The 15,644-nt window shown below is 40.3% G+C and overlaps 1 protein-coding gene across 2 annotated transcripts in view; it reads right to left on the reverse strand.

Moving 5' to 3' along the window:
* The window catches only part of TENM1 (teneurin transmembrane protein 1), a 779,729-nt gene that overhangs the window by 240,036 nt on the left and 524,049 nt on the right, over positions 1–15,644 (reverse strand). For both annotated transcript variants that reach the window (XM_053201635.1, XM_027054328.2), the window contains exons 11-13: positions 12,204–12,305; positions 10,705–10,899; positions 7,390–7,590 (exon numbers count right to left, since the gene is read on the reverse strand). In XM_053201635.1, coding sequence (XP_053057610.1) covers positions 7,390–7,590; positions 10,705–10,899; positions 12,204–12,305 — 498 coding nt within the window. The remainder of the gene's footprint in view (positions 1–7,389; positions 7,591–10,704; positions 10,900–12,203; positions 12,306–15,644) is intronic.

The raw sequence follows: 15,644 nt of genomic DNA on the forward strand, positions 1-15,644 counted from the left end.
GCATTACATTTTGAACAAAGCTTCTTTATCAAATGGCATTTATGACCCTGCTGCTACTGTAATGTCTGTAGGAAAAATACAGTGTACACACTAATCATTTCAGATGGTCTGATCAATTCCTTGAAATTGCAGAAAAGTGGTACATTGTATATGGCAGACATGTACAGTCAGATGAAAATCTTTTGATGACTGGCATTTTCAATAAAGGGGAAAACTAATAATGTTTTTTTTTTTAAAGCATATGCTACTTGTATAATCAAGGAAAGTTTCCCCAGCAAAAATAATTATATGAGCCTCTTACAACTTTCTCCACTAATTATCTGTTTTATTAGTAGATGCATATCACCATCCATTAGGGAACACTTAAAAACATAATGAGACATTGTTACAATGAAGATACACACACACACACACACACACATACACACACACACATTTATGCGTATATGTGTATGTGTGTGTGTGTGCCTCTGGAAGTAGAAGTAAATTCTACAACAACATGGTCTATATATCAAAGTGTGGATGTCTTTATAATAAAAACAAAACTATTTACAATTAATATTTTCTCACCATAAACAATATGGACTTAAGAGAGTTTATAGACTGTATCCACGAACCATTCATAATCAGTGTCAAAAGCTCAATATACAGGATCAAGAATCATAGATTTCAGTGTTGGAAGGGGCCTCAAAGGCCATTTGGCTAACCTACCATTTCACAAATGAAGCAGGTGAGACTCAAAGAAGTTAAGTGAGTTACTCAAGGTCACTGTGCCACAAACACACACACACACACACACACACACACACACACACACACATACATATACTGTCATCTCTCTGATGGACAAGGTGACCACATGTCATAAGCTAGGCTGAAAACAAATATCCTTATAACGAAGCCTTATGGGATCTTCAGGAACTAACCCTGCTTGGACGGGGTACAAAATGATAGTACCTCATATGGTTTCTGCTGTATAGCAAATAGAATGTTCAGGAATACCTCAGGGCCGAATGTTCCATGTCTCTCTAGATGATTAATCTACTTCTAAGGTACAGTATAATGAGAGAGGATCACAGCAGAGAAGAGCAAGAGTTGTCCTCTCTATGTGAATGCTTACCTTCTATGAATTTCGCTGTCAGTTATCTGTGAGTAACAACAGACAGGGTGGCTCAGAGGAAGTTTCATCAAGGATAGGTTTCATCAAAGCTCTAAACTCTGCTTTTATGTTCCCCCTCAAAGACTACGTGACCAGGAGATGCCAGATTTTATGAGAGGAACATAGTAGATGCATTTTAAAATGATGATAGTAGAGGTTAGGGCCAATATCCTTAGTGCAGGCTAAATGTGTTACTGAGATTTCATGGCAAGGAGTTACGTTTTAAGGGAGTATGGTCTGACCTGTGGTATATCCAAATCTCAACCATGGTATGACAAGCTTTGATTGTATTCCTCTCGAGGTAGTTTTTAAAGACTAATGAGTTAACCTCTGTGAAGTACCATGAGACCCTCAGGTGAAAGATGCCTCTATCAAGCATCACTATGGTGCTGTGACAATACTCAATGTATTCGGAAGACAGGCTGAAAATAATCAGTAAACCATTCACTGTGGTCCTTTTGGTATCGGAGCAGCACAGTTAACATGCTAACAGCTAAGCTTCATGCGCTTGGAGGAAGAAAATGATCAATGGCAAAGAGCATATCCACCTTTGAAGTGACATGATCCATTATAAGAATCAGATGTTAAATTGCTTCCTGTACTGAGCACACTCAATTAAAAGTCTGCACAGTGAGATCATCTTGATGGTTAAATATGCTCTGTGGGAACAACCTTTATGGAGCTTAAAAATCACAGAAGGACTATTCCTACCATGACACTAGAGATTTGCAAGGCATTTCCTGCCCCTATTTTTCAATTTGGTAGTTTTATTAGGAAGGCTTTTGCCTGTGAGCCTGCTGAGTTTGGGGTCATACCTATCCACCCTTTTGCTTCTTTGAGCAAGAGATGATTCTAGTGTTCTTTTTCTATCGGACCCAGAATGGATGAGTGTGGCTTTAGTCCGGGATCTCTGGACAAAAATGTATCATTCATGCACTTGATAGTTGATGCCCTTCATCTCCTTGAACCTGACCTTCTCCGTAAGCTCATCTATTCACCTGAGTGCCAGCTCCTTGTCTAACTCTTCCTTCTTTCTCTGGTGGGGGTAAGGATGGAGGGCTGAAAAGAACTCCAGACACAAAATGAAATCAGCAGAACTGGCTCCTACTTGTAGGTTTGCCTGCAACTGGCCAGGTCTTTGGTCTTGGATGGCTTCTTTCACCTCTCCGGCCCTCGGTTTGCTCATGTTTCAAAAACTTGAAACATCTTCACTGTTTACCACTTGTCTCACCCCTGCCAGACTGCAAGCGCCGCTGGTGCAGGAATCTTTATTTTCCTCACTGATCCTCAAGATCCTAGCATGTGGCACATAGTAGGTGCTCAATGAAAATTTGTTTAGTAGAGAAGTAACGCATTTCTCTGTTAGCGGTGTTCACCATTTATCCAGTCTTCCACTATGGACATCACAGAGTCCGTGAAAATTCCTGCCTCCCCTGGCACGTATCCAGTAACCAAGTCCTGTTTCCTAGCTTCTCTCATACCCATCCTTTCATCTCCATCTGCGCGTAAATTCCCTTATATCAACTTTTCTTTACTTTTTACGTCACTTTTTTTTATATTCAGAGTGATCATTCTAAAATGTAAATAGTCATGACACTAACCTCTTTAAACCCCCTCAGTGGCTTTCCCATTGTCCTCGGGATCAAGTCTAAACTCCTAGGTGTGGTATACAGTCCCCTTCAGGGCTGTGGTCTTTTGTGACTACTTTCTAGACCTTCGAGTGAGGCTAAATACACCTTGTGCGTTGCACCTCTCTCTTTTATAGCTTAGTGAGAGGTATTTTAAATCTTTGTTCACACTTGTCTCCCCAGCTATAGATACGTTTGATCACGAAGTATCTCATCGCCTCACATGAGGACAGGGACATAACAGGGGAAATGAACAATTCAATGAGGAGGTTAGACTAGTTCAGTGGCTTTCACCTCTGGGCAAACTGCTTCATCTGTCTGTGCTGCCGAGTATTAGAATCCCTACTGATGCTGAGGCAGGTGGCCCAGAGGCCACCACATCTATGAAACATTGAGGCAGACATCTGTACATTTTCTTCCAGACCTAATCTTCTGTGGGGCTCTCACACTGGGGGGCTCTCACGCATGGTGAGGACCATGTGATTTATTTGGATGGGTAAGGGTGATTTGAGGTGAGGGAGGCATAGCGTAGGGTTGGGGTACTTCATGTGCAAGGGGGGCAAGTGTAGAGGCATGTTCATAATTAGCCTTTTCCTCCCCTTCTGAGTCATTTCTGCTGACAAGCCTGGTGCATGTCTTTGTGTATGAGGTGGAAGGGGTGGGCTGTGGAAAGAGAAACTCTCAGCACACGGAATTTCACGTGGACTCATCGGAAATACAAATATTTGAATTTGTACAATTGGTAAGAGGTGTATTGCCAAAAATTTTACCCAATTCTGTGGCATCAGGAAGGACACATGAGGGATGTGAGTGGCCTGAGGGAGAAACTGTATGATACATATTCACTATTCAAACAATAAATGCTTATTAAATCTTATATAAAGAGGCCAGTTTTTGACTAAATGTTAGGAACCCTCTCATGGTAAAGATATTATATATTGGTGTTCTCTAGGGTCTTGACATTCTTCATTCTTATTCTCTGCACTCTTCTTGGACAATAATGTGCATTCCTAAGGTCTGAACTATATCCCAAATATTTGTTTCCAGTTCAGAGTTCTCCCATAAATTCCATTCTTGAGTATCAATCTGTCACGGGACATACCAACCCAGATCTTCTGCAGGCATCTCTAACTTAGCACGTCCAAAACTGACCTCACCAGGTCCTGTCTCTTTGCCCAAACCTGGCTTTTTGTGCTTAAAAAAAATTTTATTTATTGGGGTGCCTGGGGGGCTCAGTAGGTTAAGCATCCAACTTCAGCTCAGGTCATGATCTCACAATTCATGGGTTGAAGCCCCACGTCGGGCTCTGTGCTGACAGCTCAGAGCCTGAAGCCTGCTTCGGATTCTGTGTCTCCATCTCTCTCTACCCCTCCCCTGCTTGTGTTCTTTCTGTCTCTCAAAAATAAATAAAAACATGTCATAAAAAGGTAAAAAATAAAATAAAATGTTTATTTATTTATTTTCAGGGTCAGGGAGGGGCAGAGAGAGAGAGAGACAGGGAGAGACAGAATCCCAAGCAGGCTCCGAGCTGTCAGCACAGAGCCCGACGTGAGCTCGAACTCACGAACCACGAGATCATGCCCTGAGCAGAAATCAAGTCTATTTAACTGACTGAGCCACCCAGGCGCCCCTCTGCGTGTGCTTGTTTGGTGTCAGCTGGTGGTGCCTCCTTTTACCTAGCGATTCAGGGTGGTTATCTTTGGCTCCTCTCTGTCCCTCATCTTCTGTGGTAACTCCTTTCTGGTACGTCTCCGCCTCGCTATTCTCGCAAGCGTGGTGTGTCAGCTCCAGCCCTCCCCAGCACTCCATTCCTGGGCAACTCTAATCATCACATCGTCCTTGTCCCTTAGGCCCCCAGGTCAGGCATCGCCTCCTCTCCGGTTCCTGAAAGAGTGGTCTATCTCCCATGCAGTTTGTTGTAAACCACTTGGTGGCTTCCTACTGTGTCAAGGGGAAATGCAAATCCCTTAGCATGGTGTGTAAACCCAACTCCCTGTGTTCTAGCCCTGCCCCTGTCTCCTCTTGGATTTCTAGGCTGCAGCTATGCCCAAGGACTAGCAAACCCTCAGTCATGGCATTTGCATTCATAGCTCTATTTCTTTAAGTTACTCCATCTGCCTGGAATGTTCTTTCCCCTCTTGTCCACGTGATGAACATGTGATCATCTTTCTAATGTGGATTCAGATGTTGACTCCTTCAAAGTCTTCCCTGACTATGGGGCCTCTTCTCACAGAAATACCCTACTGTCCCCTTTTTGTGTTCTGCAGCACAGTCCAATAATACTTTTTTTATACAGTGAATTAGGTCACAGGCCTCTAGAGGACAGGACAGGACAGTGGTTAGATGTACAGAACGTGAAGCCAGAATAGCTTATTAGCCCAAGTTCTGGTTCTATTACTTGTTATACGGATGACTTTGGGCAAGTTATTTAACCTCTCTGTGGCTCAGCTTCCTTGTTCGTAAAATGGGCACACTTATAGTACTTATCTCACAGAGTTGTTATGAAGATTAAACGAATATACGTACAACACCTAGAATATTGCCCATTAGGGGTGCCTGGGTTGCTCAGTCGGTTAAGCGTCCCAACTCTAGATATTGGCTCATGTTGTGATCTCATGGTTCTGTGCTGTCAGCGCAGAGCCTGCTTGGGATTCTCTCTCTCCCTCTCTGCCCTACCCACCCCTCCCAAAATGAGTAAATAAGCTGTAAAACAAAACTTAAAGAAAGAATAGCGCCTATTACATAATAATTGTTATGTGAGTGTGTGCTTTAATAACAACACAAACGTTAATCTTATTTTAAATTCGAAGCTCCGGACATACTATATCTGACACGTGAAGGAATGGAAGGTGGTCAATGACATGTAGCAAATAAATGAATAGTCAGCCTAGAGCCATACTATAAAGTCCCATAATACCCAGTTATTTCCTTTTTGTAACCATCTTCTAGCTTGCTCTAAGTGTCTTTTCCACTAGACTGTAAGCTCCTTTTGCCCAAGGACCACATCCATCTTGTTTGCCACCACATCCCCAGCACCAAGCACCATGACAAGCACATAGCAGGCACACATGCATTTGCTAAGTATATAAATGAAGAATTTTAAGGTCTATAGTTTAGTTATTATTAGTTAAAATTTATCATTTTACCCATTTCTGAAAGTGTAAAATGCAATCCTCTCTCCCATATTACTTGTATGTGAGGCAACAAAATTTTGTACAGTAAAGTATTATGTTAGGCTTAATTCTCTTAACAGAGGGGCTTTCTCATTTCTTTACAGCACAGGTTTGGAGACTTTTTGGTTCATAAACTAATTCTGTGGTACAAAAAGTCCCACCGAGCTCCTAATCTTTCCCGTTTGCCACATGTCATTTTACATTCTCAACAAAATTCACAGGCAGAGGTTCTGTAGGAGTTATTATTTGTTCATTCTACTCATTGAATGAGCACATGGTCCAAGGGTAAGAAAACAAAGTATAAAGAACTACCCATTATTTTTAGTTTAGGCGGAAAAACAAATCATGTACACAAATACCTACATCACGATGCCATTTTTACTGTCTAGCAATGCGTACGGTGGGATTTCAGAGGATCCTCTTGATGTGATCAGGAGAGGTTTTATAGAATAGCAAAAACTGTAGTTGGTCTTGGTGGGTGGGCTGGATTTTTTTTCTTTTTAAGTATATCCATTTATTCTGAGAGAGACTGAGAGAGCATGAGCAGGGGAGGGACAGAGAGAGGGAGAGAGGGAATCCCAAGCAGGATCCGCACTGACAGTGCCTAGCCCGACATGGAGCCTGAACGCATGAACTGTGAGAACTTGAGCCGAGATCAAGAATCCGACGCTTAACCTACTGAGCTACCCAGGCACCCATGGGCTGGATTTTCCTAGGTTAGAAAGGTACCAGCATTCCCCACCGGGGAAAGGGCATGGAGAAAAGTGTGAACGTGGCATGCCCTGGGAGGGGGCAGAGCATACAGAGTACATTCACAGAAGGAGGGATTCATGCGAGAAGCACAAGTAGAAGACAGGTTGGAGACAGAGGTTTGGGAGAATCTGTGGTGGGCTTTTAATAACAGGCTAGGATATGTGAAGTTTATTTCTAGACAGGGGAGACCTAGAGCTAGCTGATTTTAAGGTAAGGAATAGGAAAAGGAAAGCCAAGTCGTGGGGAGAGCAATTGGGTGGCAATATGGCAATGTATAAATAGAGTTCCTGAGCTAAGTTCTGTTTCTAAGTGATGGAACACCCAGTGGAAATACTCAGCAGATGACTAGATGTGAAGGATTATTTGGGGGGAGATACAGCTTTGAAATAACCTGTATAGAACTGATGGTAGGAGGCTCAGGGAAAGACAAAACTGTGGGAGAATACAGAATGAGGACAGAGCTTCAAGTACAGACCTACAACGGAAAATACAAGAAGAAGCCCAGTAGCATGTTGCATATGAAAACCCAGTAAAATGCTAGCCTAGGAAATACTTGGAAGTCCTTTATGACCCATGAAGTCATACAACCCAGACTTTAACAAGTTCTACCTTAAGGCAAAGGCCAGTGAGAATTTGGGAGTGGAGGAAGGAAGAGAAGGAGGTAACTCCAGTGTACCTGTTGAACAGTCAGATCCAGTCCATTTGGGATCACAGCTACACACCCCAGTGTCCAGAAGAAAAGTCCCGTGTCCTGAGCACTGCTCTTGACATATAGGAAGTGGAGTTTCACAGTTGACTCCTCCCCAACCAGTAGAACAGTGACATTCTCCTTTTACACAGATGCCATGGCTGGAACACATCGGGTCCAAGCAGTCTTCTGAAAGCCCCAAAAAAGGAGGAAAAAGGTTGAAAGTGAACAGGTGTTGCCTATATACTTTAGGATGATGAAACTGAGATACTCACACTTGATTTCCTAATACGTCATTAATACGGTATTAAATTAGGTAATAAAATGTCTCATACAAAGGCTGTATTCAAACCAGGAGATGATTAATACTTAAAAATATGTAGGGTATCATAAAGGTTGCATCCTAAAATTAGAAGACGAAGGAAACCACACATACGTTGCTTAAAATTGTTACGCAAGGTGTAGTACTCCCACATAAATGGGTGGCTGCACCAGTGTGGGCTTTCAACAGGAATTCCTTGGCTTCGCAAGAAAGCCTAAGAATTTTGGGGAAGTCATTCCTTGTCTTTTCTGAAATTGGAATCCTAGCTCTGAGAATTGGCTTTCACTTGGTATGTCTAGAGTAGTGTGTGTGTGTGTGTGTGTGTGTGTGTATGCACATATTACATATAAATCAATATATAAAATATAGAAATATACTACACATATATGTCTACAAATATAAAACATATATAAAAATATTAAAACATAAAATATTAAAAATATTAAAACATATTTTTAGGCTTAGATTATTAGGTATTAAGTGAGCTGACTGCTGTTACATGAAATCATGCAACATAATCAATTTATTATAATCTTTCATTAATTTCTCAGAAGCACTGAAAATGCAACATTCTCAACAAAATTTTAAAAATTATTAAAAAAATTGTTTGTGTGGCCTCTCCTTCCATCAGGATGCCGTGACATAGTCTTTGATGATTTAGAATATCACAGATGCAATTCTATTTGTCTCTAATTCTGGGAGTCTGGAAATTTTTGGACACGTTGTAACAAATGTATAAACTCTTAGAAGTAGATCCCTATACTTGCCTTGGGGAAAATTGTTTTGTGTTTTTAATTGAGGGGCCATTCCATGGGAAATGACAAGGTTGTTTCCAAATTTCTACTCTCTCGATACAATAAGATGAAACTAAAATGATTCCACATAATGAGGGGAGTATGCTTTGAATAAGTAATTCAAAAAGTATTCCAGCAATGAAACAGACTGATAAAACCTGCCTTCATTCATAAGACTGGTCTGGTCTCGGGTGTGGCTTTTGGTAATGGAACAGAGCCTAAGCATTGTTACAATTAGTGCTATTGTATTATAATTAGCCCATAACCTTAAGGTCATTAGCACAGTGCTTTAGTTCCTGAGCTAATCAGCAAATAAATACTAAAAGGTACATCTGATTTTATTTTGTTCATTATTTGGATCAAGAGGGAAAGTCTAAAAGTACAGAATTTTTTTAGAAGGAGGCTATTTTGTTACATTAAAACACAACAACTATAACAAACAAAATAATAGTGAACTTAGTTTGTTTTATTAAAAGTCCACCTTCAAGGAATACGGAAGTCATACTTAAATCAGAGGCACAAAGCCATATGTCTGAATGAGCCAGCAAGCAGCATACATGAATGAGATGAACTGGACGTAAGAAGCCAGTGTGTTGGGAGGGAACTGAGAGAAGGGTCCAGTTTAAAGGAAACCGCGGCTGCTTGGTTCCAGCTGATTATCGCTATGTGGGAACACAGGCCCATGGTTATCAGATTTTCCAGTTGCTCAAGAAAGACCAAAATGAGAGATTTTTATAGGATGCTTCTCTATTTTTAAATTTTGGCAAACAGATCACATGGGGGAAAAAAACCCCAATAAAAACACTACCACCACCACTGTTGTGTGACCCAAACACAACCCATCCATAAGCCCAGTTCAGCCTGTGAGTTTCTGGTCTATGACCTTTAACTTAAAACATTTTTTTTCTGCTGTATTTGACAAGCTTACACTGTTAAATATGGTGGGTATTCTTCCTTGCTATCTTGGTTATTCTACACATTTTCTTCGAGATCCCTAGAAGGGAAATTTAAGCTAAGTCCTTTTTCAAGTGCCTCCCAAATTTTGATCAGAAGGGTCTAAATTAATGAGGTTAAACATTTTCATGGAGAACTGTAGATGCTGTGAGGGGTATCATTGTTTGGGTGCACATGCATATGTCCATGTAACGTCTGAGTTTACAACTTAAACATAATGACTGCAGTTGGATAACCATAAAAACGATTTCCAGAGGTAACTCAGGAACTCTGGTGTCCTGTCCAGGCCCAATGCCATTCACTGGAACAGATATAATCTTCACGCCAAAATTCTACGATTGCTAACGGGAGGTGGAAAGCTAAACTCTTGGAGCAGAAGGAGATTAAGCCCTTTAGAATGCTGTGTAATAGTCTTAATGAGCCATCTTTAAAAAGCAATTATAGCGCATTTTCAGCAGCCTCTTTCCTGAACAACAGTTGTGATGAGACCATCTCCCATGGTAATGGTTTAATATTATTTCTGAAATCAGTCTTATTTGAGGAATGTGGCATGAAAAAGGTCTGATTACTAGTAAACTTATTTTCCAATGTGTCTCTTTAAATGATGAAACTATTGCCATTTCAAAATATGTTTGTGCGTCGTGTGTGTAAAGGTTCCTTTGGAGTGAATTTTAATATAAAGGCACTGCCTTGAAACTCATTAGTGGTCCGCTGGCTTCCTTAGGCATGGAGGTCAAGTTCCAGCATGAGGTATGTAAAAATAAATACTATAAAGCAATAATAATAATGGTAATTACAAATCGCTCCCAAAGAAAACATTCAATGAAATCATTCCAAATGTGCATCCATTATTATTTTTATCATGTGTTTTAAAGTAAGATATAGCCTAATGTACTGTGGAACAACGAAAGCAGTTGAATTATCACCTAATGTCATCAATATGGAAATTCTCAAGTTATGAAGCACTGTTAGAAATGAAGGGGGGGGGGACACCATTTTTCATGACTGCTCTGCAAGTGTCCCAGATACAGCCCTGTGTTAATATTAGAGACTGTCTGAAGAGACATGAGTTCCCCAGACTCCAGCCCTCTTCTCCATGTACTAAAGACATATTGAACATTTACGGTTTGCAGAGACTACCTGCATCTCTACTAGATGCATCTCTACAGGATGACAGTTGCACAATTCAGTGAGAGAAAAGCCTGAAGCAATAGATTAAAATGGGGCTCTGACCTTCCTCGCATATTTCTCCTTTGTATCCTGGCACACAGATGCAGACTCCCATGATGCAGGTGCCGTGACCAAAGCACGTTGGGTCAATGCATTGCTCTTCTGGAACGTCGCACTCTGGCCCCTTCCAGCCATTTCGGCAAACACAGTGTCCTTTCTCGTATTCTCCATTCCCACCACACAGCACAGGGCACGAATCTGAAGGTTGGCAAATGAACTTGTAGTGTTCTCAAAATGCTTTTAAAATCTCCAAAGAGCAATCGTCTATTGATTCTTGTGTAATATTTCGGGCAAAAATTTGTACTATTTCTAACTTAGCCTTTATTAAACAGGCACATCCTTGCGATTACAAATAGAATTTTCCTCTTATGAGAGAGGAAAAAGGATAAGTTATGAAAATATCCTGCGTGAAGCAACTATTTCAAGTATGTGCTTTTCATCCCAACATACCGTTAAACAACTATTATTATTATTACTACTGTTATCATTATTTTAAACCAAGGTTTTATTTTTTCTCTCATGGCTTTTCTTCCTCAAACAGATGTACGCCACTTTTAGAAAGAAAAACCTGAAAATTTTAGAAACTGATAAACAGGGAGTATAAAATGTTATCTTTAAAAAGTCGTATATTTGAATACATTTATGCTGGACAGATGTCTACTCCCGTGACACCTGGTGCAGACCTTTATTAGAATACTTAAACTCTGCTTTGTCATTGTTGGCTCCCTATTAAAACTATGGGCTCCTTGAGGGCAGGGCCTGTATCTTCTGTCTTAGTCAATTTTTAATACCAGCCATCTTCTTCCTAATCCCCACATCCTCCAGATCTGTCATGCTCCCAGGAAGCCAGCAAGTGCTATAGAATTCTCAGCTGAGCAGAATTTAATCTAAGGGAATCTGAGTGGCTGGGAAACCTGAGATTAAAGTATTAGCAGACTGAGAACTGTAAGAATACACTGAAAATGAGCAGAAAGCATCTCTACCATAGTAACTGTACGCATGGGGTGAAACGCAGTGTGATTTATCTAAAGCTTTTCGAGAATTAAACTACGGGCAAGTTAAGGAAACAGTAAAGTTTGCTGTTTCACTCATGACTTGCCAGTCTTTACTTTCTAAGGCTCCTTATCGGTTTGCTGGTTGCCTATCCCTTCCCATTTACGCGGGTGTATATAAGCAGTTACAGACGACCCCGGTACAAATTCCACCCGTTCGGTAACTGCCTATCGCCCCTCTCTGAGGTTGTTTCTTGGCACAATAAGCTGGGATAACAGTAGATCTACGTCACCGGTTTCCAAAGGATGTATGATTCAGAAGAGGTAACAGAGTGTTTATAACAAACAGTCTGTGGCAGAGTAAGTGCTCAGCTTTTGGTTGTGGTGGGGGGGTGGTGGTTTGCTGCTACTCCTACGGCCACTTCTCTTCCTCCTCTTATTGCTACTGATTCCGAGTTCTCAAAAGACGTGTATATCCCCAAACCAATTGGAATAACAGAGCAACATTACCTCTTGCGCAGTCAGGCCCCAGGAATCCTGGGAAACAATGACAATGGCCAGAGATACACTCTCCATTTCCATTGCAATTGGTTGAACAGTCATCCATTATTTCTGTTAATAGAGAAAAAGGAAAGAAATGAGCAAACTTCCAGGCTGTAGAGTCCTTAACTTTTTTTTTTTTTTTAAATTGCAAGAACTCTGGGTCTATAACAATCTTGCCCTCTCCTGTCTTGGAGCACTTACTGTTTAAAATCAGATGCCAAAGATTTCTGTAAGATGTCACATGTAGTACCAAATTATTACAAGGGCCCTGGATTTGCTGAATTGGCTATTCAAGAGTGAAACTAAAAACCAACCTCATCTCTAAAGTGCATAAAGGGTCTAGATGAATTGTATTCTTATGAGATGTTCATGACAAAGCTAAAAATGTACTAGAATTATAGGATATTTCTCAAAAGCAAAATGGGCTTAAAAATGCAAACCAAAAGACTAAGTCTACTGTTTATTTTTCAAGTTTAGGTTGTAGCAAATAAAAAATTTCTTCTCTAGCACCTTAAAATGTTTAATCTACTATCTTGACAGCTTAAATATGATAATCAGTATTTCATTTTCATTAATAAGTGACAATGGAAGGCTTTTAAAGTAAGTGTTCATATTAAATTCACCACCACTAAAAGCATTAGAACCTAAGTATTTTGTTGAGAAATGCTTTCTTGACTGTAAATGCTTATCAGTTCTCCGCCACTAATTTCCCTTCAATACATTCTTAGAGAAGAATAGGCTTCAAGGGAATTGAGAAGGCTTTAAAGGCGCCCATAGGTAGTTCTGGTGACATAAAGATGTGCAGTGCGACAGAACTTTGATAAGTCTTGTGGTTGGTAATTTGGCTGAAAAGGTAGGAAGTTATGCAAAAGTCAGGCTCTGACAATGACAAAAATTATTTCTAGTTTAAAATTGTATTTGAGTATAATAAAGTCAAATTCCAAGTCCATGAACTCTTATGGTATGTGTGCTTTCTTCTTTCAGTTTTTTTTTTTTTTTTTTTTAAATCATCTTCTCATTACTCTTTCTGGAAGTTTTCCATACTTAGCATTCTTGGATTCAGAGTTTTACGTTCTGGCCCATTAAACTCACACTTCTCGTATGTACCAGTTTTTCCTTTTCAATCCAAATTATCTACTTCATCTCGTTTCACTTGCATAAGCTATTTCCAATTAGAAGGAGATATTCTAGGAAGTGGTCTTGGCGTCTTCTACTCCGCTGTGAGAATTCATAATGAGGGCCGAGAAATAGCATTTCTTCAATTGTGGCCTTTTGACCACCTGGATCAGTAGATCACCCAAAACACTTACAATGTAGATGCCTAGGCTTCCCTCCAGACCTACTGAATCTGAAGGATGCAGCCCAGGAATCCACAGTCTAACAAAAACCTCAGGTGACCCTGCAGGTGGCTCACCTCATTAAGGCACTGAGAACCAATGCTTCAAATAGGAAACTTCCATAGTTAGAGAACTTCTGATCTAGACTTGGGGTTCGGCCTTGGGTAGAATAAAAGCTAAGAGGAAGAAAGTGGTATCTAGTTTTGGGGGGAATTCTTAGAAAGCCGAGAATGAATCCAGGGGCTGTGTGCATAGCCCCCTATTATCACTCAGAAGAGGTTCTTCTTGTCACCCCTGTGTGAATACATCAGATAGCTTTTTGCAGGTTTATGATAATCTGTTCTCTGATCCCTGTGCTAGAAAACTGAACTGGATAAGAAATTTATACGTGGCATTTGCTGAGCGACAACTGGTCTGACAGGAACGGAACGTTTGACAAAGAGCTGACCATTTTTAACTTCTTAAAACACTCGTTATTTTCATAAAATCATTAACTTCTTTAAAAGGTGCTGAAAAGGCACAGAGTTTTTTCCATTCAAAGACGGAACAATTACGTCTCCAGTTTCTATTTAATCTATGTTTCTTGTGCCAAGCGATAGTGGCAGTTCTTAAATCTACATTTGGATTTCCCCTGCCCTGGATGGTTAATAGGAGGTCATGGAGGAAGCTTTCAAAGGTAAATATAGTTGAATTTAATTTCACACCAGCTCCTATTGACAACCTTATGCAAGCAGCCTTGTGGGAATGTAGCTATTGTAGAAAAAATGTTTAATAAAGTTTGCTATCAAAATAAATAAAAATCCCTACATCTTATTGACTTATCTAAGATCTGTCTCTGGGCCCACACTGCCGCACAGAACTTAACACCAGCAATGCAAATGAGAAGAGAAGGCAATATAGGGAGGATCTGGAAGCTGCCACCTCCACTGGGTATCAAAGAGACACTGGGACAGCCCAGGGAATCTAGGAGGAGGATGGCTACAGCAGGAACACATAAGTAACTTGTGATGAGAAATAATGTGTTTTTCTATTTATGTTGGCTTCCATGAAATTTTGCCTTCTATCCTATTTAAAGTTTTTATTTATTTATTTATTTATTTATTTATTTATTTATTTATTGAGAGAGAGAGAGAGAGAGAGAGAGAGAGACAGACAGACAGACAGAGGGGAAGGGGAGAGAGAGAGGGACACAGAATCCGAAGCAGGGTCTGCACCGTCAGCACAGAGCCTCATGTGAGGCTCGAACTCACGAACTGTGATATCATGACCTGAGCCGAAATCAAGAGTCAGATGCTTAACTGTTTGAGCCACCCAGGTGCCTCTTGCCTTCTATCTTTTTAATCTTCCTTCAGAATCACTTCCTCAACTGCAGTTCATTAGAGTTGAGAATGATTTTAAAGTTCTATGCATAAAACTCTCCTTTTATTCTAGAGTCTAAAGTCCCTCGATATCTGCATCTGCACTGATGATGGGTTTTGCTCCTGGCAGGTTTTCTTATGGGAGAAACTAAAGGTAATGGATAATCTGATGGAATGATTACGGCCTGAAGGGCATGGGCTTTGGAGTCAGACATACTTGGTTGTCTCAAATCTCAATTTTGCCACTTGTTGGCTGTGAGACTCTATCAGATTATTTACTCATTTCAAGCCTCCATTTCCTTATTTATTATATAAATATCACTACACCTATGCTATCAGTGTTGTGAAGGGAATCAAACAAGATTATTGAATGTAAATCATTTGGTACAGTGTTTGGGGGCAGAATGGCACTCCATAAGTGGTATATATTATCATGTTATAGAGCAGGTTGGCTGAGATTAGGGGATATTGACAACTCTGTCTATACTACTGGAAAATAACATATATTAATATAGGCCTGTGGCTAGCCTATATTAGTCATTCAATAAATGCTTATTGCTAATATTGTCTTGATCCTTATTAGCAGTGGACCAAATAGAGTTAAGATCAATCAACCGATTCTAACATCATGAAATAGAGAACGAACAGCTAAGAACAGCATTTAGCGTAGTCAAATTGATACAAAGCTTAAATTGTTTCATCAAATATATTAG

The sequence above is a fragment of the Acinonyx jubatus genome, chromosome X, assembly GCF_027475565.1.
Source record: "Acinonyx jubatus isolate Ajub_Pintada_27869175 chromosome X, VMU_Ajub_asm_v1.0, whole genome shotgun sequence".
NCBI lineage: Eukaryota > Metazoa > Chordata > Mammalia > Carnivora > Felidae > Acinonyx > Acinonyx jubatus.